The sequence below is a fragment of the Pyrgilauda ruficollis genome, unplaced genomic scaffold, assembly GCF_017590135.1.
Source record: "Pyrgilauda ruficollis isolate IOZ18807 unplaced genomic scaffold, ASM1759013v1 scaffold55, whole genome shotgun sequence".
Taxonomy (NCBI): domain Eukaryota; kingdom Metazoa; phylum Chordata; class Aves; order Passeriformes; family Passeridae; genus Pyrgilauda; species Pyrgilauda ruficollis.
Genome location: NW_024527155.1, coordinates 3,472,805 through 3,495,691, shown reverse-complemented (window position 1 = coordinate 3,495,691; position 22,887 = coordinate 3,472,805). Strand labels below are relative to the sequence as shown.

Sequence of the window (22,887 nt, the reverse complement as noted above, 5' to 3'; positions counted from 1 at the left end):
ATTCACACTGTCTTTATTGTTTCCTTTTATATGAGCTTTTAACAATAGCCTTTCAAGTAAGCTGAGTGTGCTGACAGGTGTGAGAAGTACTCATAAGTGAAATTGTAATGGATGGAAAATCAGGAATGTTAAATAATGGGTCGCTCGAATAAGTTTAAGGAAAATCTAAATGTCTTGAAAATGAATGTAGTTACAATCTCATAAACCCCAGGCTTGTCACAGATCATTTTTGCATGCTGTTACATTCCTGACATGCATTTCTCCTGTCCTGCAGTTTAACTTTTTCTGAAGTATGCTAGGGAATGTATTGAAACTGAGAAAGCTGGGCTGTCAGAGTTCTGCATTTTAAAACAGGGTACTTTGATTAAAGAAACATAATTTCTGTCTGTATGGAAAATACTGTACTTTGGCATAGCCAGACGTTTTGATAAAGAGATAGGCTTTCAGGCTGTGTAGAAATTATAGCAAAGGCTGTGGTTACTGGTATAGTTCTGGAAGTGGAAAAAGGGACAGAAAGGTAAAAAAGTGTCTTAAAAGCAGTATTTTGCTGTTTTTAACTAAGCTTTGGGCAGTTTTCATTCTTTCATTCATATGTTTATATGCATCTCTGTTTGAAAAATGAAGTGAAAGTGAGAAGTATACAGGATTAGATTTATTTATCAAGTAGAGCATTTGTTACTCTCTAATTTGTTTCTTTATTTTTTTTTCCCCTGTTCTGTTTCTGGTTGGCTTATTCCCCATCTCACTACCTTCAGATTCCTTGTCTGCTTCTCACCCAGATTTTTTGATTAATAGTGTTTTAAACAATGTCATTCCAAACTGGTTACATTTAGTCATCTTTTCCTTCAGTGTGATGACTAAATGTTGTGAGTTGGGGTTTTTTTGTTGGTTTTTTTTTTCCCCCGAACTTTAAAGCTTGAATTAATTCCACTAAGTACTCTGGGCGACTTTGTTATAGTCAGAATCCAATGTCCAAATTATAATTCAGTGTACTCTCCCCATGGGTATTTGGAAGTTACACAGTGTGCAGTGCCTTCCTTTTAAAAATCATTTCCAAATTGGAGTCCTGCTGCACATGATTCCTGAGCTCCCTGCTGATCCAGGACAAGCTGCAGTCCTGCCTTAGAAAGTGGATAAAGGCTCCTTGGCCAGACTTTCTTGTGATACCAATTCATTAATTTCAATGTGCTTTCAGCTTTGGCGTAGATTGCTTCTAACGCTGTTCACCTCCTTTATGTTCTTGGATATTCCTAATGAAATCTGATCCTGAAGGCTCCAATCTAAAAGTTACTCTTTTCAGTATCTCTGAATTACTATTTCTACAAACTTCTTTCCTGGCACAACTGTGTTTGCGAAGAATGCTGTGATAGCACTTGCTGAACAGCATTTAAAATATATATTTAATTTTAATTTTTTTGTATTATATATGCAGGTTTTATGAGAGAGAAACTTCCAGGTATTCAGTAAAAGTTGCACAATTGTATGTGTAAATACAAAAAAACAAATACAATACTGTGTGGCTTGAGGGTATTCAGCAGTATGCTGCTCTTGGCTGAAGAACAATAGCCATTAATTTAATAAATTACTTTGGTAGTTAATATTTTAGCTTATAAATCTTTTCAGTACAGTCTTAGAATGAACAGAAGTATTGGCAGAATACTTTATATAAAAATATGTAATATGTATATAAATACAAGTATATGTGTCTGCTTGTATATAAAACCATATGGTACAGTTATATTTAAAAATGTAAATCTCTGCAATTGATTCCAAAATTATTTTCTGTCCTGTCCATTAAAAAGTTTTACATTTAGATACATTTTTATAGTAGTGTTCCTAAATACAGGTGCAAATAATTTAAATGTTTTTAAATTGCCCTGTATTTTATTTAATGTCAAGAAGCAAAGTATTCATAAAGAATTAAGTGGGATTAGTTTAAAGTGTGCTTTTACATTGTTGACTGTTACTTCAGTAGAAGTATTGTTTGGGTTCTGCCTTTTAGCAGCTGTCATTCCTTGTGCTGTTTTTTTCACTAATATTATGTTTAAAGACATTTTTATGTGGGTTATTTTCTCGAATCGTCTTCACTAAGAATGCTGAAATCCTGTTTTTAGCAGAATTACAGGTTTTTCTTACCCCATTAGAGGGGAAAGAGGGATGGCACTGGGGGTGTCTGGGAGCCTTGTGTCCTGATATGACTGTGGGGTGTTAGCTGCCAAAGGATAGGTGTGGAAAACAAAGTGTTCTAAAATCTGTGCCCTTGTCAAACCTTAGTCTTGTGAGGACTTGGCTATTTTGTGGTTGCCCAGCTGTCAAGTGTGGTGCTCACCCATGGCTCTTCTTTGAAGCCATCAGCTAGAAATCATACACAGATTTACTTCTTGTCTTGTAGGTAACAGAGAGCTGAGAAAGTCACTTTTGGGTTCAAATGTCATTTCCAGGGCTACTTCACAGATCTTGACATCCAAAATAGATCAGATGACTTGTTCCCCCAAATTTCCTTCCTTTGCACTGTGAAATGCAGGGAACTGCAATGCAGTGACTGGCTCAGCAATTGATACTTAGAGATAGAAGAATGTGTCTTCTGTGGAAGCTGAATGTGCAGCTGCTTTCTACCAATTCACTGTGCAGCTGGTACCTGGTTGATGCTGGGTCTTTTGGAAGAGGGCCAGAAAAGTCACTTACTTGGGTAAGGAGCTTTCCTTCAATGCTTTCAATGTTACATGTTAACTGCTGTCCTTGTTGATTTGGGTCCGGAGAGCTCTCTCCTTACTTTCCTTCAATGCTTTCAATAAAGATCCTGAAATGAATACCTACATGTTAACTGCTGTCCTTGTTGATTTGGGTCCGGAGAGCTCTCTCCTTGCAATGCAGTATTTTCAGCTTTCTACTAGCTCTGGGACTGATGGAATAACAACTATTTATAAAAGAAAACAGTAATGCTGTCTTCCTTGAAACTCATATTATTATTTCAGAATAGATTATGTGGTGTAACATTTCATGAGTTTTTCTTATTTAGCCTAGATACTCTGGGATTAAACAAAGTTTTTATTTTAACTAGAGTCTGAATACAGACTCGGATATCTTGCTATTTTTCCGTGTTCAGTTTGGCCCTCAAATGTCTTCTGCCTGCCTATAATTAAGCTGTTCAACAAAGACATAGTTTTGCTTCTCATTTGTTACAATAGCTGTTGTGAGCTTTCAAATTTCTAACAGCTAACAAAATACTGTCAGCAGGAGTATCTAAGAGAAAGACAAAGAACTAGAGTTGTCTAAGTCAGAAAATCCATGAATAAATCATTAAGGGTACTGCAGTACCTGTTTTGAAGGTTATATGATTTTAAAAAGTATTCTTTTTCCCCTTCATTTCATTAGATATTCACCTTTTTTAGGTTATAAAATGTGTGGGGAGAAGAGCCAAGACTTTCTTTAAAAACAAATGACTTTGGGTAGTTTTGTACTTCTGTTTTCTGTGCGGCACCGCTTCTCAAGTCCCCTCACTCCATCATAGCCATATGCCTTGTGCATTCTGAGAGGCTTTAAATGGTGCCCTGGAAGGTTTGTTGTTGCTTCCTAGGACTTGGAATTTCTTTCTTGGGTTGCTGTTTTGGTTAGGGGATTGTTATGTGCTTGGTTCAAGTAGCTTTTGCCACCAGACAGAGGGCTGCTTACAGCTGTTGTGTGGGAGTGGGAGAGGCAAAGGAATTAACATGTGCCTGTTTCTGGGCATTTCTGGGAAACAAAGGACAAGGAAAGCAAATTGTGTGCTTCCACCACTCTAGGTCATTAAAGGTCTAATCTGAAGCTTGCTGATTTTCAGTGAGTTTTGGATTACTGCATGGCTGAGTTAGAGGCAAATTAATTCAGCAACTTCCATTTCATTCGAATGGAAAGGTGTAAAGTCCTTTCCTGATGGCTGTGGATGAGCACACCACAAATTGGCTGGCTAATAAATTTCAGTGGGGCTTCAATTAATCCAAGAGTGAGCTGTCAGTGAAGGGGATGCCGACATTTCCATGATATCTTTCCTTTGCAGCCCTTTCCTGACCACTCTTGGAACACTTGTTTGGCATCCTGATGCTCCAGCTAGAAACATATCCCATGGGAAACTGCTTTCAGCTGAATCCCTTGCCCTTTGCTCTGCTGCTGGGATGTACAGATGCTGCAGAGGAAGCACTGGGAAGGCAGGAGGTGGGACTGTTCCTTTCAGCAGTAGAGGGATCTTTGTTGGACTTTTTAGCTTTTTGGAAAATGATACGTTCAGTGGAGCTGCATGGCAGATGAGAATTAAGTAGAGCACATCTTAGAGATTTTCACCTCCCAGGAGAGCAGACGTTTCTTGAGATTTGGCAGTTGTCCTTGAAGTTTGGTTTATATGCTTCCTATCTGCAGTAATTTTATTTTACTTTTTATTGCATTAATCTTTTTAGATCCCTCTTTGCTTTTTATGCCTGTCACTTCCCTGAGCAGAACTAAAATAGCTCCAGTTAAATAAAAACAATGGATAACTAAAACTAAATAGTTTTACTTATGAAAGCTTACCTTGGATTTCATGTGAGCTTTAAAATGAATTTACTATGCTAAAAATCCTTTGACAGAGATAGGAAAAAGTAGCAATTTGCTAAACAATGCCTTTGTTAAAGTTTTATTGGAAGAGCATTAAACTTTTGTTTTAATAAATGGACACTTTACCAATACTTATAGACAATGAATGTCTTGTCAAGTTCAGAATACAGACATGAGTTCTTTTAACATAATTTAGGTTTTAATGTACTATTTATGGAAACTGAATATTAGGATATGCAGACACTCAGATTAGATCACTGATATGTTCTGATATCTTCTTTAGGTTTGTAGAATTTCCTGGCAATGGGAAATTTGTTTTGCTACTTTTTGAGATGGGGAGACATTTCCTTTTCAAGAGCTTTGGGAAATACCAAGCTATTGTTTTGGTACATGGAGAGTTACTGCTGTAAAAAACTTGATATTTTTGTCCTTTTTTTTTAAAAACAAGGAATACAAAGAATCATTCAAATCTACAGCAGTGGTGGGAGGATGTGCTTTCTGCGGGGACACCGTGGTACATTCCATCCCATGGAATGCTCTTGGTGTGGCATTTAGCAAAATGTGTTTCTTAAGAGCTTCAAGAAAGGGCAGCTAAACTGTAAAGATGAATGCAATGGGAGCCTTCCCTGCAAGATGGCATGCCTTCCCTAGGCTCCTGCAGCAGGCATTTATTGCCAGTGTAGGGGATGGGACTCTGCTGCTGGACAGCGTTCTTGGAGCATTTGTGGATTAAGCCAAATTACAGGAGGCACACTCCTGTGTGTCCCAGAAAGCAGAAGGATTACCTGATCACATATAGTTCCTGGTGAGCAAATTGAAGTGATTCGTTTGACTAAATAGGATAAATTGTTTATTGTTCTTCAGATGTTTATGTAGTCATGTTGGAAACTGCAGCTAATCTGCAATCATCTGCTGTCTGCTTTTTATGCTAATATGGAGTTATTTTGCAAGGGTTTGGGAAGGAAATCCATTTTAGGGTTTATTGATCTTTGTGGTATTGACTGCCTGCAAAATAGTTTCCACAGATGGTAAATCAAACTCATATTTTTAACTTGAGGTGGTGAAATGGAATGTTGTCCTACATCTACTTCATAATGAAATCCAGCAAAGAGCATAGCAATTGTGAGTTGGGTTTTGGTGTTTTCTTTTGCTGTTTTGTTTTGTAACAAAGCTTACTAGACTATTTCTTAAACCCTAAGAGTTTTATTAGAGCAAGTGTGGCTATTTCTGTGCTTTTGGGTGGGGGAGAGTTGGGAACAATAACTTTTTATCTACAAAAAGAAATTAGATTGGTAGAATGTAGTGGTGATTATGGCAAATATTCAGTGAGAAATAATTCCAAAATTAAGCTCCAGTGTGTCGGTTATGAGGATTTCTAAATAACAGAATACTGCTAAATGTAAAAAGAAAGAAGAATTGCAGGAATGAGGCATTTTCTTTAAAATGTGCTTGTCACACGTTTGATTCTCTACATTTCTTCTTCACAGGCAATACCAGATTGCAGTTAATGCAAGATGGCAATTATTTTAGGTGTCTCTATTTTGATGAGGGGCTACAGTTTTCAGAATTATAAAAATAGTTCAGAAAGAATTGAGTGAGATTGCAGAAGGAAACAAATTGGTCAGATTTAGACAAAATCTTCCTTCTGAATTGGCAGGCAGGAAGAGTATAAAATTTTATGTTTAAATGTACACTTTAAAGAAGATAGGTTTGAGCCAAGACAGGTTTAAGCCAAGAATACAATGGTGTATGATTTTAGCTACATATCTGAATATTCCTGAGACAGTGGGAAAGGTTTTGAGCCAAGACAGGTTTAAGCCAATGGTGTATGATTTTAGCTACATATCTGAATATTCCTGAGACAGTGGGAAAAAAGAAATACTGGAATAAAATGTAATTTGAAAACATTCTCATCAAAATCTGTGTTATGGGAATGTCATCTATGTTTAAAATAAAAATAAGTTGTACTTCTTATTTCAAACATCTCAGTGTTTGTATCTCTCTGAGGTGGACAATGAGCATCAGTGGTGTAATTTTCCATTTCTCTCTTTGTTTATGCTTCATCTTTATTCAGAGTGGGAACATTCAGCTCCATGAAAATAATGGAAGTGTTCTAGTCTTCTGAAGAGTGCACCCAGAGGACCAAAGGAGCTCTGTGTGTGAGGAGGGTCTTTTTTGAATTTTGTTGAAACTGATTTTTGTCAGATCCGTTTCCAGGTGATGGGGACAAGGAACTTGCAGTTGGCAAAGTATGTCGAGGCTTCCATAATTCTTTTTGTCAGCCTGTACTTTTCTGCAGGAGCCTGTCAGTCCTCATTAGAGAACCAGCTTTTTGTGATATGCTAGTTCTAGGTTTTGCAGGGACTATCTGCTCCTGACCCTGCCTTCCTGGTACTGCTTGTTCTGGGAAACCTGCAGGTGTGTAATACTCCCTTGGTATAGATTCTTTTGTTGTTTGTTTTCTGCATTTCCCTGCTCTAATATAGTGAAGAGGTCAGGATGTGGAAGGAAAATAGTGTCATAAATAAATAAATTGTATTCAACTTCTTCACAAAGACCCACAGGAGCCCTTTGTAAAAAGCTGTTTTGTAGCCAGTTGGTCTCCAACCTTTGCTGCACGGGCTTATTCCATCCCATGAGCCTGCGTTTGTCAAAGAACCTATAGTACTCCAAAGACAGAGCATTTCTTCACCCTCCAAATGGCAGCTCTACATAGCCTTTAGTCTAGTGTTGTTTGAAACTGTCTTAGTAAATTTAAAAGTTTTATTAAGCTTGGATTTTGGTTGAATTTTGCATTGCTTTCCTTTTTAGCTCTGTGCTGTGAAGAGTGGCTTTATATGTCAAAGCACCTTTAAAGGCAAGCCTGAATTTTAGCATCTTGTTTTAGCATCTTATGAGCACACAAAGAGCTTATCTATTCTGGCTTAGTTGGCTTCAGTAACATAATACAGCTATGAAACTTCATAAATTTGGCAAACCCAGAAAAGGAATGCTTGTTGTATTGGATGTTTTTTCAAAGAATGGTAGAGAGCTTTGTAAGAGAGTTGTTTGTTCAGATCTTCATTGTTTATTGTGATTTTCAGTGTATGAGCTAAAATATTTGCAAGTAAATATTTGTTTTTAAAAACCTTTTTTTTGTTTTCAATCAAACCACTGCTACTGAAGAACTCTGTTATTGTCAGTGATGCTATAGCAAAACTTCAAGCCAGTTACAGTCAACTTAAAAATGTCAGTGCAGGCATCTGAAATTGCCTTGCCTAATTGTTCTGTAAAACTCTGCTGTGCTTGGCTCAAATGATTACTTTTCTGTGTATGTTACTTGGATCTTTGTTGTGAGGGACTACAACAGCTTTATGAGAAAATCACCAAATTGCCTTTGCTTCTTTGTGGAATTTACTTGAATGGAACTTTTTTGGGGGGCCACTTATGACAATAGTTTATATGGCTTGTTTAGTTTTAAAAGGGTATGTAGAAATGGGAGGTAGATGGGTCAGCTGAGAAATAGTAAAGCCGAAGAATTGTACTTGGTTTTGCTTTATTTAAATTCATTTTGAGATTTTGAGCTACTCTCTCTACAAGGTCAAGTTCTGGTTTTGTGGTGTTTTTTTTTTTTTTTTTTTTTTTAGGGGAAAGGGAAAAGAACATACAAGGGAAATGGTTAGGGTTTAGAAGTTAGGAGCAACTTCTGAGTAAAATGAGATGAACAGCATGATTGTGCACCTGATTATAATTCATCTGTGGAGTGCAATAGAATGTCTGGAATCTCTACTTCTTTAGAATTGCTTAACATTTTCTAGATTTACTGGCCTCTTACTCCTTATTTATACCCACATATTTATCTCTTTTCTTTTTTTTTTTCTTCCTGAGCCTATTCAGGGCTTATTTTTTTCCTCTTAAAATGTGAGTATTAGGACCATTCTTATAAGATGAACGCATGCATTCTCAAGTCATTACATGATTCCAGGAGCTGGGGTCTGAGTAAAGATGCCAAATACCACCTCTGTTTCCAAATGGCAGCTCTTAGCTGCCTGCCAGAAGCTTTTTGTTGGCTTGAAGGCCAGGCTGGCTCAGAGTCTTGGAAATGTGCATTTCCCTGACTAATGCCCCTCTGCGTGACTCTTCTTGCTGAAGCACTAACGAGCAGGTTCCTCTTAGCCAAATTTATTCCAGTGTGGTTGTTCTTCTCAGCTGTTCCATGGCCAAGTCTGGTACTTATGGTGTATTGATTAAAAATACATGAATGTTTCATTTAACATAATATTTATTTCTAGCATAAGTAAGAGCTTAGCAAATCCATCCTCTTTTCCCCCTCCCCCCAACACTTTTGAAAAAGAAAAGCTGTGTGACAAGGATTGTGCTTAAATTCTTTGGGGCTTGAAGGGGCTGTAAAAACACTCCACTCTTCCATCCAACGTAGCATTCCAATCCTTCACTGTCATCCCTGATCAGTCAGGTAAGGTGATGCTTCATTTTGGGAAGAGTTAAATATTGAAGGAGGTTGATGAGAGGAGGGGTGGAATTTCCCTTGCCGGAAGTATTCAAGATTCAGTTTGGATGACTCTGGATCATCTAAAGTCTCATTTTCAGTAAAAGATTGGGCCAGATGATTGCCTGAAACCTCTTCTTTTCTAGGCTTTTCTGTTTCCCTGTGATTCTTCACTGGGGAAGGGTGAGGCTTACACTCCAAACGTACTTTCTTCCTTAATTTGGGGCAAGATTTTTGGGTATTGCTGTTTCTCCTTTTATGGATGAAGCAGGAATATCTTTTCTCTAGATTTAGTTAGATCATTTGGTGCTTTTAACATCTGTGCCTCAGTAGGTTGGACATCCTGGCTGCACAGGTTGAACAGCAACAAAGTAGGTTTATCATTCTGGGACAATCCAATGAATCCAGAGCAGGCTGGGATTCCTGACATGATGGACTTAGCATCATATCAGAAGAAGGTCTATTCCTAATGAAATTTTGAATGATAATTCAGCTCCTACTTTCCCAGCAAGAAGAAAATGCCCTTGTCATTAATTTGGTTGGTGGGGGAGTAAGAAGGAGATTGCAGTACTGTTGCTGGAACCAAGGCAGTTTAAGGACACAAGAAAAGAAGAGTTAAATCTACTTTGCACAGTAGCTTAGCAGGGTAAACTCATAACAGATTATCTTCTAATATGTTACAGATGAAAGATTTCTATTGAGAATTCTTGATTCAGAAGTTTTGAAGTTTGAAACAAGTAGGTGTTTGCACAATTGGAGAAGTTTCGTGGTTTTAGAGATGTAGCAGAACCCAAAATATTTATTGATATTTACAAACAGCAACAAGTCCTTTGCACGTCAGTGTTATGAAATACTGGTGAATTGCCTTTTGTTTCTAATGTCTGCAAGCAGGTATTGACTCAGTTGTGTCTTCTGATTTTCACCACGTTACCTCATGGACTGATTAATTGCATCTGGGCGGGGTTTTTTTTGTTTGTTTGTTTGAGGGCTTTTTTCTTTTTCCTGTGCATACTAGATTGTGTTAGAAATAAATGTAGGCAACTTAAGATTCTGACTTGCACTAACTATTGGCAGTCTGGTATCTGTTGGTCTCCTGCTATTCCTGTTTTTTGAGGAAGGTAATGAAGGTGTATTTTCTGGTATTTGTATTCCTGGTTGGCTGGTTTGTTTTTAAGCAGAGCAGCCCTACACCCCACAGAGCAGAGGGCTATCAGATGTCAGTGTCCCATCTGCAGTTGCTCTGCCTCAGACACCAGCTTGGCTTTGCTTCAGCTCCTGTGTTTCACCCAATCCATGAGCCCTGGCTTGTTCAAATGACAGAGTGCTTGATGTGTCCTGATCTCTTCCTCAGGTACACAAAGCCCTTTTTACACTCACCTATTCGGTGGTTTCTAAGTGTGGATCATCTAGAATGTAGCATGATTCTCTTAATAAAGACCTACTGAAACACAGCTGAAGGCTGCTTAAAATATTTCCTTGTCTCTTCTGGAAATACCTGTCATAGTGTATCCTGGCATTGAATTTTGTCTTTTTCACTGCCATGTTACAGAGGTGGCTTATGCTGGGTATCTCCTGCTTACTGATCAGTTTACTGTCAGGCATTCATTATGCATTATCTCTGCATTTCTCTGCTTTCAATTGTTAGGTTGTGCTTTGGATCTAATTTAGAATGTTCTGTTTCTCTTGATTTTTAAACCTTCAGGCTTTTTCTTCCTTAAATTTGTGTTCAACTAATTATCTCCTGCATATGAAAAGTTCTGTCTGATAATTGAAAAAAAAATTGTTCATGCAGTATTTATCACATGTTACATCTGTGTAAAAATTAGTGTTTTCTGATTAGTTTCTAGCAATGAGAGACAAGACTAAAGTAAAAACAATTTGGGAGGGAGAGTTTGTCTTGCCAAATACGACTTTTCATTATTTTTTTTCTTTTTTTAATTGACAGGCTGTTGTGCAATTCCTCTTGCCTCTTTTAAGCTGGTTGTAGGCTCTTATGTCACAATATGGCCATGAATATTTCATTATATTTTTGAAGTGCCTTGCTGAAACTGGTAGAAGTGGTGGTTTCTAATTGCATCTAGGTAGTTTTCACATAACTCAATTGCCATCATGTTTCTCAAACTAAACTAATGTTACATAAAGGAACAAAAAGCTGTAAATTCATACAGGACTCCTATTATAATGTTGGTTTTATATAGTAATGCACAGAGATGTATATACCAGCGACAGTCTTAATTTTAGGCTGTGATTTTTAAACCTAGTGACTGTCCCTTCAGATGGAGAATTTGGCTTTTTGCTCTGCTTCATCTATTCTTCTTCTTGCTGCTGATAATGAGGCAATCCTCCTCTGAAGCTCCAGCTGTTCCCAGGCTTTGCTGCTCATTTGAAAAATCCTGTTAAGCAGAGGAAATGTGATAAAGCCCTGCTGCTGTCTTGGCCAAAATAGCTGTACTGTAAAGGTGTATGGAGAAGAAAATGGGAGGTTTCTGGAGGAATGATAATTCTCTTAGAAACCATAAATGTTTGGGAAATGGGGTGTAATGACAGCTACTTCTTCTCTGATGTGGTACTTGTTTACTGCTCAGTGAGTGTAGTGCTTAAAAACAAAGATGCTTCTGGTTTGTTTTAATCTTCTTATTGTAAACCCTCAAATTAAGATACGGCCAGTCTTTTCAATCAGTGTAATCTGAGTCAGATTTGAGAAAATTAGTGTTAACCACCCTTCTTACCATAGTGCAGATAAAACTGCCAAGACAGGAAAAGAGGTAGGGAAAGCTTAACTACAGCCAAAAACCTTTGCTGCTGCTCTTGGGTGTTACAGCAATGTTTGCTCTGTCCAGGAATGCCAAGCCAGAACAAGTATATCTATCCTGTATCTCATGGGTTTGAAACATGTTTTATTTGTGTTTCTCCTAGCTTCTGTTCTGTCTAAACCAGGCTCACAGTTTTTGCATTTTTGCTCTCCTTATGGATTCTTTCAGTGTTTGTTGAGATTCAGAAGTGAGTGGCAGTTTATCTTCATTTTCTTTGCATTTTTGCTCTCCTTATGGATTCTTTCAGTGTTTGTTGAGAAGTAAGGTGAGTGGCAATTTATCTTCATTTTCATGGAGTCTCCAGACTGCTCCCTTTAAGCAGATGGAAATTGGTAAGGTTTTTAGGTATATTTAATCAGAGGTAGTCAGTAAGGTGAAGGTGAAAGAAATCAAGATACACTTCTGGTCTTTAAACTCCATGTAGGCATTCTAAGAAATGAGTGAGGGCTTAGGGCACTTTTAAAGGCTGTAGACAGATATGAAACTTGTAACTGAGCAGGAGACTGGGGACATCACTCATTCTTACTGGCCAGTCTTTTCTCCTCCAGGGGCTTACTGTTCCCTTGGATCAGCTAAACATAACTGTCTATATTGACTCTTCATCAGCTGCTGTCTCAGGGATCTGGGTTCCTTTATACTCTACGGTATGGTTTGAAAAAGTCAGATTATTTTCATAGAACTCAGTTGAGGAACAGCTTGTGGTGGCTGATCTAAGGGGGGCTGACCTTTTCAAGTGGGAAGCAATGAGATTTTGGAAGTTGGAGCATCAGCAAAGCCACGCTTGCAGCGCAGTCTGAAAAGAGTGATTTGCACTAGTAATAGCTTTTAAACAAAGTCTTTCCAAGCATGGTGATGATCTTTTTAATCTCAAACCTATGCTTAATTGTTGCAATTTGTTCATAAGCTGAAATCTATGCAGATTTTTAACTCAGTGAATTTCATGCCTTATAAAAGCATACAGCTGCCTGTAATCTTAGTGAGTTGTGCACTGTGGAGGGTCAGTAAGACAAAGTGCCAGATTTTCGGAATCCTTCTGGCAATGGCATCTTGCAAGTCATGATATTGTCCTTTTTGTAGTGTAGAAACACTAAAAGCAAACAGATCTGGATGGAAGGTCATTCTTCAGAAGAACTCCTAGATCGTGATTGAAGCATTAACTTAGTGCTTCACACAGATGTGCAGACTGTGCAGTTGTCATAGACTTTCCAAAGCAGAATATACAAATGGTACAAAATCCAGTGGAATGTATGGGGAAGCTGCATAAAACTATCCCTTGTCAAAATACTCCGTAGGGTAGCACCTTATCTTTCTTCATAAATTGCATGTGTGAAGTAGAATGATACTCCTGTGGAGTTCTGGAGACTAAATCTGAAGACTGTAAAGTAGTGTAAAAATGGCAGTGTGAAGAGGGGGAAAAAAGGTAGTGAACACAATTTCTGGAGCAGCTGAGGTCTCACTTTTGTATGAGTAGGAACGTGCATGGTCGTTTAGCACTTCATCAGAATGGTTTATGCTGCCATCATGAGGAAATTTTATTACAAGTAGCTGTTCCTGCAGTGTGGTACTTGTTCGTCATTTAAACAAATCCCAGTTAAGATTATTGAAGCACCTTTGAAATGTTTTTTGGCATCCTTACAGAATTAATAGCATACTTTAGGTAATTAAATTGGTTAAAAAAATATTTAGAAGTCTTTCAAGCTCAAGCATTTGGAAATATGATGAGGTATAAAAGTGAATCTGGGGAGATCTGGTGTTTCTTATGCTTTTGATAATTAATTTTTTAAAAAGAAATCTGGTCAAGCCTGCAGTGTACTTCTGACATTTTGAATTAAAACCCAGAGAACATCTTCTGTAGTCTTCTAGGTCATTATTATGCTGTTTTTAGCCTGCAATGCAGAAGGAAAAGTCTTCTATAATAACACATCACTTATGATGTGAGGTTTATGGTGTGTCTTTAGGCTGAACAAACACTTGGAAGCTTCTGTAGTAGAATTGCAGTGCTTTTCTCTGTCTTAAATGGCAAAACTAATCTGTTGGAACACAAGTAACCTGGGAATGGCTTTGACATTTTAGGATGTTAGATGGGAATAAATCAGAATTTGAGGTATCTAAAGTCTAGTGTTAGAGGGTAGTAGTTTCACAGTCTTTGGTATTCCAGCTCTAATTTTTTTATAGTACCAAACATGTCATGCTTGAGGGGATATGTTTTCTTGGTTTAGAGAAATCCTTTGAAGGTTTGTTTTTTTTTTTTTTTTTTTTGTAGAGCCATTATGATTCTAATTGGAGCTTCTTACAGAATTATGTTTTCTATGCCAAAAGCTTAGAGCTTAGACCTAATGAAAACTGTTCAGAGAGCTTCAAAGGGCTTCAGAGTGTTTCTCTGTGCAGAAAAGCTGTTTAGCATATTGATACATCCTGTGTCTATTCCATTTTAGTTGGTGTCCCAGAGCTGGAAGACAGGTCCACAAATCATTGGGCATCTTACGTGCAATCCTGTTCTCTTCTCTTCAAAGGCCATCAGTAACACAGATCCCTTAGTTTAGTGTTCCCATATGTTAACTTAGTATAGTGATCCTTTGGAAGTTAAAAAATTGTGTCTCATTTTATACTTAATACTTCCTTTTTCATCATTAAAGACTAATCTGTCTCCCCTTGTATGTTTGTGAGAAAACTTAAAGGTGCGCTAAAGTGACCATGAAATAAGGTGGTCTTTAGCTTTTTTAATCTAAATGCTGTGGGAAAAGTGGTGGTCTTGTTTCATTGGATTTCTTTTTTTTTTTTTTTTTAGGATATTCATCAACTATTCCCTTTTATAATTTAAAATTAGCATGCAAGTAGTTGTGTACTTTCTGGTAATAAGACAGTTCTGGTTTTCAAGGGCTGGTGAAAATAGGAAACAGTATTTTCCACAAAGCCAAAATAGAATTAAAAACAGGTTAAGAAGTAATAATTCCACTAGGAATGGCCAGAATATCTTAGTCTTCTATGAAAAAAAATCTGGTTTGTAGATGCCTGGGTATAACCACAAGTTTTCATACTACAGACAGTTCCTAAATTCAAAAGGTGTTAGGGACAGGGGATGCAATAGGAGTCTTGGAAAATGGAAGAGAAAAAGAGTGAGTCACCAACATGGTGAAGTGGTGTTAGGGACAACTGGGGGAATCTGAGAAGTGGTTGGTTAAACATCCAAAATAATTGGATTGAACAGTCTAATCAACTCAGCTGTTAAGTAATGTTTTTTAAACAACCCTACAGGCAAAACCCCTTTTCAGCCATGGATTTTAAGCATTGATTTTACTGGTGGCTCAGTGTGGAAAAGGCATTTTTGGCTGGTTCTGAGAAGCTGTTGGAAGGTTGGGAGGGACATTGGGATTTCAGCAATTCCCTGAAATTGCACTGCAGGAAGACATTCATTCCCTTCTGCCCCAGGTAGGCTGTGGGAATGAACAATGTGGGAATTGGTGTCAGGCTGAGTGAGTAATTACTGCTACATTTGTATAAAGTTGAAGAGTGAAAGTTTGTCAGCTCAGTTGAGAGGCAACAGCTTCTTCCTGATGTTGCTTTTTTCTGGTCTCATGCACCCCTAGGAAAAGCTGTCTGGCATCTGTTTGCTGGTGCACCATTATGTAAATAATATTTCAAAGCAAAAGTAACTTACTGTCTAAGTGACTGTCTAACATTATGATTCCAGATTAAAATGTTCTGCAGGGAGAAGAGATCAATGTTATCTTTTTTAAACTTTGTGAGCACCTGCAATTAAATGTAAATTAATCGAAAACAAATGTTGAGTTAGGATAGATTGTCACTTACTTGCTAGATCTCACCTCTTCGTATATTCTAATGGAGGTACTTGTATAGCATTTACTCCTAGAACCACTTCTTTGCATGCATTTTCATATCTCATTTATAAGGTAAGTAGGGAGTAATTGGATTATTTCCAAACTTTTGAAGTTTTTGATCCTGTGGTGATGAGGAAAACATAAGCTGAGGTAAAGGTTTAATTTCTCACATGTATATTTGGTGAACAGGGAAGGAAACAAGGCTTGCAGGGCCACAGATTTTTAATTTATCTTATCTTATTTTTAGAATTAAATCCCTTAGTAAAACGAGTGTGGTAGTTTTCCCTTTTATTGTTTGTGTTGCATTCAGCAATGAGAGTAAAGTCACAGCAACTTGGTGATAAATGACACCCCCCTCAGCCCCCTTCTGCTCCCAAATACAGGAAGAATTTCAGTCACGCATTTTAACTGATGGGATTTTGACAAAGGCTTCTCTGTGTATTTGCAGCAAAACAAAATCATACAAAATACATATGCTGTGATGTAAGTGGCGTTGGGTTGCCTAATATTTAGTTTCAAATTAACAACTTTTTAGAGAAATTACAGCAAGGGCGTCTCTTGAAGGTAGATTTATTAGGAAGAGCTTTAAGGCAAATCTAATTGAAACAATGTGACCTACTTATATTAGCATAACACACGAGGTAATTGTTTGAACACAGTGTATTGTTGAGACACAATTTAGTTACCAAGAGCACTAACAGTGAGTTTTCTGACTGGCTTGTATGGAAGCTGGTAACAGGAAAGTATTAAACTTACTGAAGCACTTAGACCAGAAGTAATTTTGTATTTTCAAGGTAGTTTTAAAATAAAACATAATAATTCCTGATAATTTAGTTGCTTTGAAGTAGGAGTCATGGAACATGTCAATGCTCTTCTAATAAATTTCATATCTCACTAATGCACTGAGATTTTTAATTCATACATCTGAGGAGAAATTTACCCCAATTAAACATGGGGTTTAATCCCCCATCCATAAAGTTGCTCCAATTTTACAAGCATTTCCATTAAAATCATGCATGCCATAACTGTTTGTGCTTTGCTTCAAGTAATTAATCCGAGTAGGGATATTTTCCTGAAAGGATATATTTTATTTTGGAACAAGCTGATGAACTTGTTCTAGATGGGAGGAAACCCAGAACATGGTTGTCTGTAAACTTAGCTCTGCAAAGCTGCTGTGGTCTCCACCACAGGAGTTGTGTGGCCAGGGACAAATGCTGAGAGCTAATTAAAATAATGCATCATTTAAACACCTGTGTTCTGGTTTTAGGAATTACCTGGGATATAATATCATAATTGCGGTTTCTTGATATGTCTTGATTTAAATTTATTGCCTTTATCGCTAAACACGTGAGAGAATGATGGCACTGAGTGGATGTGGTCATGCTAGGGTCACATGTAAGTCAGATCAATTAGATAAATGAAGTTAATTCTGGTCTGTTTCTCTTAAGCCAGTCTGAAGCACTGAAGCCAATGTGGGCACCAGTTTTGGTCCTTTTCCTCTCTGTGGCTGGCCTGTTGGGAGGAAATGATGGCAGTGTAGGCGGTGTTCTGCTCTGATCTTCCCTCCCCTTTCTTTCCCTGGGCAGAAAGACAGGAGAGAAGGCATTAATGAATTTTTTCCCAGCTAATAGGGAGAGCACAAGCATGGTCCTTTTCAATGGCTGTGCTTCACTTTTGAATGCTTATGAATGCTTCAGGCTTAATGATGAGAACTCTTGAAGGCTGACTGGAGCTGACGGGTCTGCAAACAGTGTTATGAAAATTACTATCTTAGGTATGTATCAGTGCTCAGTCCTTGCCAAAAAGAAAAAAAAAAGGCTTGTAATGTTTCATTTGAAGCTGTATTTTTTCCTGTGTGCTAAATGCCTGAGGTAATATGAGGATTTTATACTGGTGGCTTGCTAACCCTGTTGAGTTTTCCATCCTGGACCTCTAAGTGTGCACTGCTTACTTAATGACGTGTTTTGCAAAGTTTGCTTTGTGATTAGAATACCTGTCTGAAAGTTGAATGCTGTTATCTTCAATCATTAGGGCAGTGAATGTCAGATGTTGCTGCCTTTCCCTCAGTAGTTACGTTCCAGATTTTTGAAAAATCCTGGTTGCTTCTTGGCCTTTGTAGACTTAGCCTTTAAACTGATGATTAATTCTTACCAAAGAAAATAAGTATTTGAATGATTTCCAAAGCATTTAAACAGATTTTATTATGAGAGAGAAAGAAAGAATGAAAGTATTTCTAATATCATCTGAAATAATGAAGTTGCTGTAGCAACCCAGAGCTTAGTTGCAAATCAAATCATGCCTTACCTTGGCTTTTTCTTACGATGCTGAGTCATAGGTTTCCTTGTCCAAGTTTGAGTCTCTATCCTTCACTTTGTTATCCCTGTTGTTCTCAGGGGGAGGAAAAAGAAAATCCCTTCCCTCTGACAAAGCACCTGAGGTTAGGTGGTCAGATGTTGTAAACATGAATCATTTCACAGGATTCAGAAGATTAATTGAGATGTAATTAGTGATTTTGGTGTGTGTGTGAGCCAGTGTACATTGTAAGCGATGTCCTGTTTGTCTGCTCTGGTTTGCATAGAGCTGCATCTTCTGCCCTTGAAAACACATGGCCCCTGCTACCTTGTGTGTTGCCATTCCTGGTGCTTTTAGATAGTTCTCTTTTTTGTTTTTGGGTTTTTTTTTTTTTTTTTTTTTTTTGTTTTTTTTTTTTTTCAAATATCATTGTTCTTTTGGAATTCTGTGCAGTCTGTTCAGTTCTTAACAGTGTGGGTCACATGTGCATTGTATAATGTCATGGTTAAGTTTAATTTTTTCCACTTCAAGATTGGGTATAATATGGCAATAATAAGCATGGAACAGATTCCTGTGTAAGGGACATAAAGAATTCTTAAGAATTTTTTTTCTGAGATCAGTGTAGAATAGTATAGAAGAAAATGCCAAAAGTAAATAAAGTTTGTACACCAACACAGAATGAAGAGTTTCAGTGGTTAACTGCTTAAAAATACTTGTATGAAATATTTATATTTCAGAGAATAGATTTAATAATACTTTAGTTTGTAGTCCTGAATTGTCATTTACTGGCACGTGAATTGATCTAGAAAATAAAAATTTTGCTATGCAAATTAAATTTATTCAGTGCAAATACAAGTTTAATAAAAAGTGACATCTGTCTAATTAAGCAAATTAAATATTTCTTCAGGGAGGCAGGGAAGACATAAATTTGATTAAAACTATGTATGCAATGTTTCTGTCTTTTAACAAAAGAAAACTCACCCTTTTTAGGAGTCCAGGTGTGCCTGTGGGGACGAATAAGTAAAATCCCATAGATGCAATCCAAGAATGGAGGGATCTGTTGTTTCATTTTTTTAATGCACAGATTATAATACATGAAGTTGACATCTATAAAAAAATCTTGAACTGATTAAAGTAGGGAGTTTCCACAACAGTTCTGTGTTGTTTTAGGAATGAATTTGATATTTTCCTGAGTGTGAACTTTTATTTGTTTCATCCTTATGACCTTCAACTGGTTTTAATACGCTGGTGTCGATGCTAAAAATATTTTATCAAGAATATTTCAGATTACTTGTTACAGTGGTAATAACTGAATGCAAGCCAGCTCTGGTTTAGAAGCCTTAATTAGGAAAGCTTACTGGGGAAGTGGTTTCATTTATCACCCTGACCCCAGGAGTTTGTACACCCCTCAGTCTCTTTTTACTTTTGTTCTTTGGAGGCATGTTGAGTTACACAAAATGCCAGCTTAGAAGCGAGGTGACAGTGCTACACTTGCCCCTACTTGTGACACTTTTCTGTCACCTGATAGGTGATTGGCACCATTTGCAAAGCGTTGTGGTTGCAGTTTATTTGCTAGCTTGAATTTTGAATAGGTTATTATTACAGATTAGAATTTATCACGGCTGGTAACTTAAAATACATCTTGATTAAAAAGCACACTGTGTGTGCCCTCTTGTGCAGGAGACTTTGAGTTATCCTGAACCTCAGCAATAGACTCCTGTCTGGATTTGCAATCCTACAAGAAGTATATTGTTTATTCTGGAGCTTCAGCAAGCGGAGTGCCATTGAATAGGCATCTCTTTAATTTGTATTAATAAACTGTGTCTGCGGAGAGAGAAATTTGCTACGTTCTGGTAGCTCGCACAAGTTAATATTTGTGTCATGATAGAAAGTAACCTTGCTTTCTAAGTTCAAAGTAATTGAAAAAATTGCTTATAATATCAGTATTCTGACTTCTACATTTGTTTAAGGTGTCTGTTCCAATTAAGTCACTTCAGTCCAATTTACTTGCATGCATGCTTAGTAATGATGCAGTACTAGATTTCCTGTTTGTTTTTAGCAAAAGTTAGTTCCTTTAACATTTATTTGGCTGTCTCAGGGTTTTGGTGTGTGGTATTTGGTATTTTTTTCCCCTTTTTTTCCCCAAATTCAATCATTTTAATTAGTTTTCTGTTGAATATTTTCATGTCACTTGACAGGAATTATTTGTCTCCATCCAGTATAATTCATATTTAAGTAGGATAAAGTAGCTTAATCCCATTTCTGGCTCTGTGTATTTATTTTTTCTTCTCTCTATATATAATAGTGGAATGTCTACATGAACGCTATTTTTCTGGTTTTTATAAAAGTCATTTCAGATTTAAGCCTATGTAGTTATTTCATACATATAGTGAGAGATTGTAATTTGATTCTCACATTATCTTTGAGCTGAAATGTGTAATACCTGCCGATTCTACAGCGCACAAGATTTACACTCTTCTATTTACACATGCAGTAAGCAGAAAATAGAACTGTCGCTCTGAAATGATCTCTGTACAGGCCATAAAAACCTTTGCTCTGTAGAGTGAACCTCCTGTTTTCCTGGAAGAGCAGTTTCCCCCTTGCTGGTAGCGCCTGTGTGGCCAGGTGCTGTTTGCTCTGTTTCCTGGGTAAAGGTCACGGGGATGGTAAAGAGGGAATGTGGTGGTTGAGGGTAACATTTCCTTCTAGGGTTCAAGGTGAAATCACCCCCTAAGTTCACCTAGGTTAGAATTTAAGGATGTGCAGTGTTTCATGTGCACAGGTACAGAGTAACTGACGTCTGTGTGCCTCAGACTGTCCCCGGTGATCAGGAGAATCCTGGAAGTGAGTTTCCAGTTGCAGGTTACTTGAGGCTAATCGTTTCAGCTGGAATTGCAGCTGGAGAGGAGGGCAAGGCTGTAAGCAGGGTCCTTCACCCTTCTTGTCTCGGTCATGGTCAATGGCTTTATATCTGTGTTGTTTCATGACTTGCAGGAGGTTAATTTACAGCTCAGGCATTCTTCCCTGCCCCAGAAGACATCCTGATGTTTTACTGCTGACGAGAATGTTTCTTGTTCCTCCTGCAGATTGTTCCAGGCTGGTTCAGGCAGCTGCAGGGTGGAATGGCCTGGTTGAGAGCACAGCCCCTGGTTACACCGCAACCCCTCTGTGGCTTTGGGTGTGCAGGCAGGAGGGGTCACTGCTCTGGTTCAACAGGACAGGGTTATCTCCCTGCCAGGCAGGCTGCCAGCCGAGCTCAGTTACTCATGAATCCATTGAGAACCTTTGGCCACAATGAAGAGCTGTTTAGCTTCTGCCTGAGCACTTGCTGAACAGTAAAGAAACATGCACTGGCTATCTGACATCTAGATCCAGATTGCAGTTTATTAATCTCAGTTCTAGTGCGTGATTTTTACCCTTGTTTGATATCACACAATATGTGTGAGAGCCATTGAGAATTTTGAGAATTCATGGCTGACTGCTGAAACATCTGCTGGTAAAAGTTACCTAAGCTGTGGAGTAACTGAAGTCACTGATGAGGGCTGTATTAATGTGCCAAGCCTGAAGAAGGATGCTGTCTCTTGAGCACCCAGAGGAGAGTGAAAGGAATGGAGCCTTCAGCTGTGTATAAATGTGGAGTGCCAACTTGCAGGAAGAGTGAACAAGGAAAGAGAGGGAGACGTGTCACCTCTGGTTTGGGCACAAAGGCTGGGCTGGTGTGCTTTGAGTATTACATGGCAATGTGTGAACAGTGCTTGAACGGTGACTTTTGACTTTTTGATGTGTTACTGGAATGTGTCAGGTCAGTGGAGGCTGTGCAGGCAGTCCCACAACTCCTGGTAGCTTTTGGGCAATGCTGGTTAGGTGGCCTTGCAAGCCAGGGTGATGGTGTTGGACTCTGAACATCTTTACAGCCTTTCTAGTAAAGCAGCTAAGAGCAGTTTTATGATTGGGCTAAAAATAAATCTTGTTTAGGTAAGACTTTAATAATTCCTTCCCTCTTGTTCCACATCAGAAAAATAAAAAAAAGGAACATTAAGAATACGATTTCTTAAGCCAATAAGAATGTCTGGAAGGACAAAGGTAGCAAGTATACATGTAAGTCTAGCAACTCCACTATGACTTCTCAGATATTTAGATTAAATTCTAGACTCTGTTTTCAGATATAGGAATTATTGGTCTCTAAAGCTTCCTCAAAGGAGGCTGTGGCCAGGTGGGGATTGATCTCTTCTCCCCAGAAGCCAGTGACAGAACAAGAGGAAATGTCCTCAAGCTGCATTGGCGGCGGTTCAGGTGGGATTTCAGGGAAGGTTTTTTCACTGAAAGGGTTGTCAGGCATTGAAATAGAGTGCCCAGGGAAGTGGTAGAGTCACTGTCCCTGGGGTGTTTAAGAAACAGCTGGGTGTGGCACTGAGTGTCATGGTTTAGTTGACAAGGTGATGTTTGGTCACAGGGTGGGCTCGCTGGTCTTGGAGGCCTTCTTCAGCCTTAATGATTCTATGATTCTCCAACCTTAATGATTCTGTGACCTTAAAATAAAGCTTCTGGATGCAGAAGTGTGTCTGTACCTAAAAGATGACCTGCTGCTATGTCTTCCCTGAAGCTTTTACTTCACTATTCCTTGAAGGACAAATCCTTAATGGAAATAAATTCCTTAAATTTCAGATACTTTATACTTCAAGGCTCTTACTATTTCTACTTTATGGAGTTCCATCAGTCTTGTCAGCCTGTGTGATTGCAAGGAGGAGTGAGTTGGCATTTTACCTTGCAAAGGATGTCTTCATCTCTGCCTTTCCTCTCTTCGCTGTGAGGGCAGTGAGACAGGCACAGGTTGCCAAAAGAAGCTGTCAATGCCCCATCCCTGGCAGTGCTCAAGAACCAGGCTGGATGG

At 38.2% G+C, this 22,887-nt stretch overlaps 1 protein-coding gene and 1 long non-coding RNA gene across 2 annotated transcripts in view; one reads left to right on the top strand and one right to left on the bottom strand.

Annotated features, from left to right (window-relative positions):
- Nucleotides 1-5,213: 5,213 nt before the first annotated feature.
- Nucleotides 5,214-22,887, top strand: part of PLEKHA7 (pleckstrin homology domain containing A7) — a 111,927-nt gene continuing 94,253 nt past the window's right edge. Inside the window, exon 1 of the mRNA XM_041481109.1 lies at nucleotides 5,214-5,371. Within this exon, the coding sequence (XP_041337043.1) occupies nucleotides 5,253-5,371 (119 nt within the window). The 5' untranslated portion in view covers nucleotides 5,214-5,252. The remainder of the gene's footprint in view (nucleotides 5,372-22,887) is intronic.
- Nucleotides 16,666-19,190, bottom strand: LOC121360988. Its single transcript, XR_005956277.1, has 3 exons — nucleotides 18,978-19,190; nucleotides 18,009-18,136; nucleotides 16,666-17,282 (listed from the first exon to the last, which is right to left on the bottom strand). It is a non-coding gene; the product is annotated as an uncharacterized LOC121360988 (long non-coding RNA).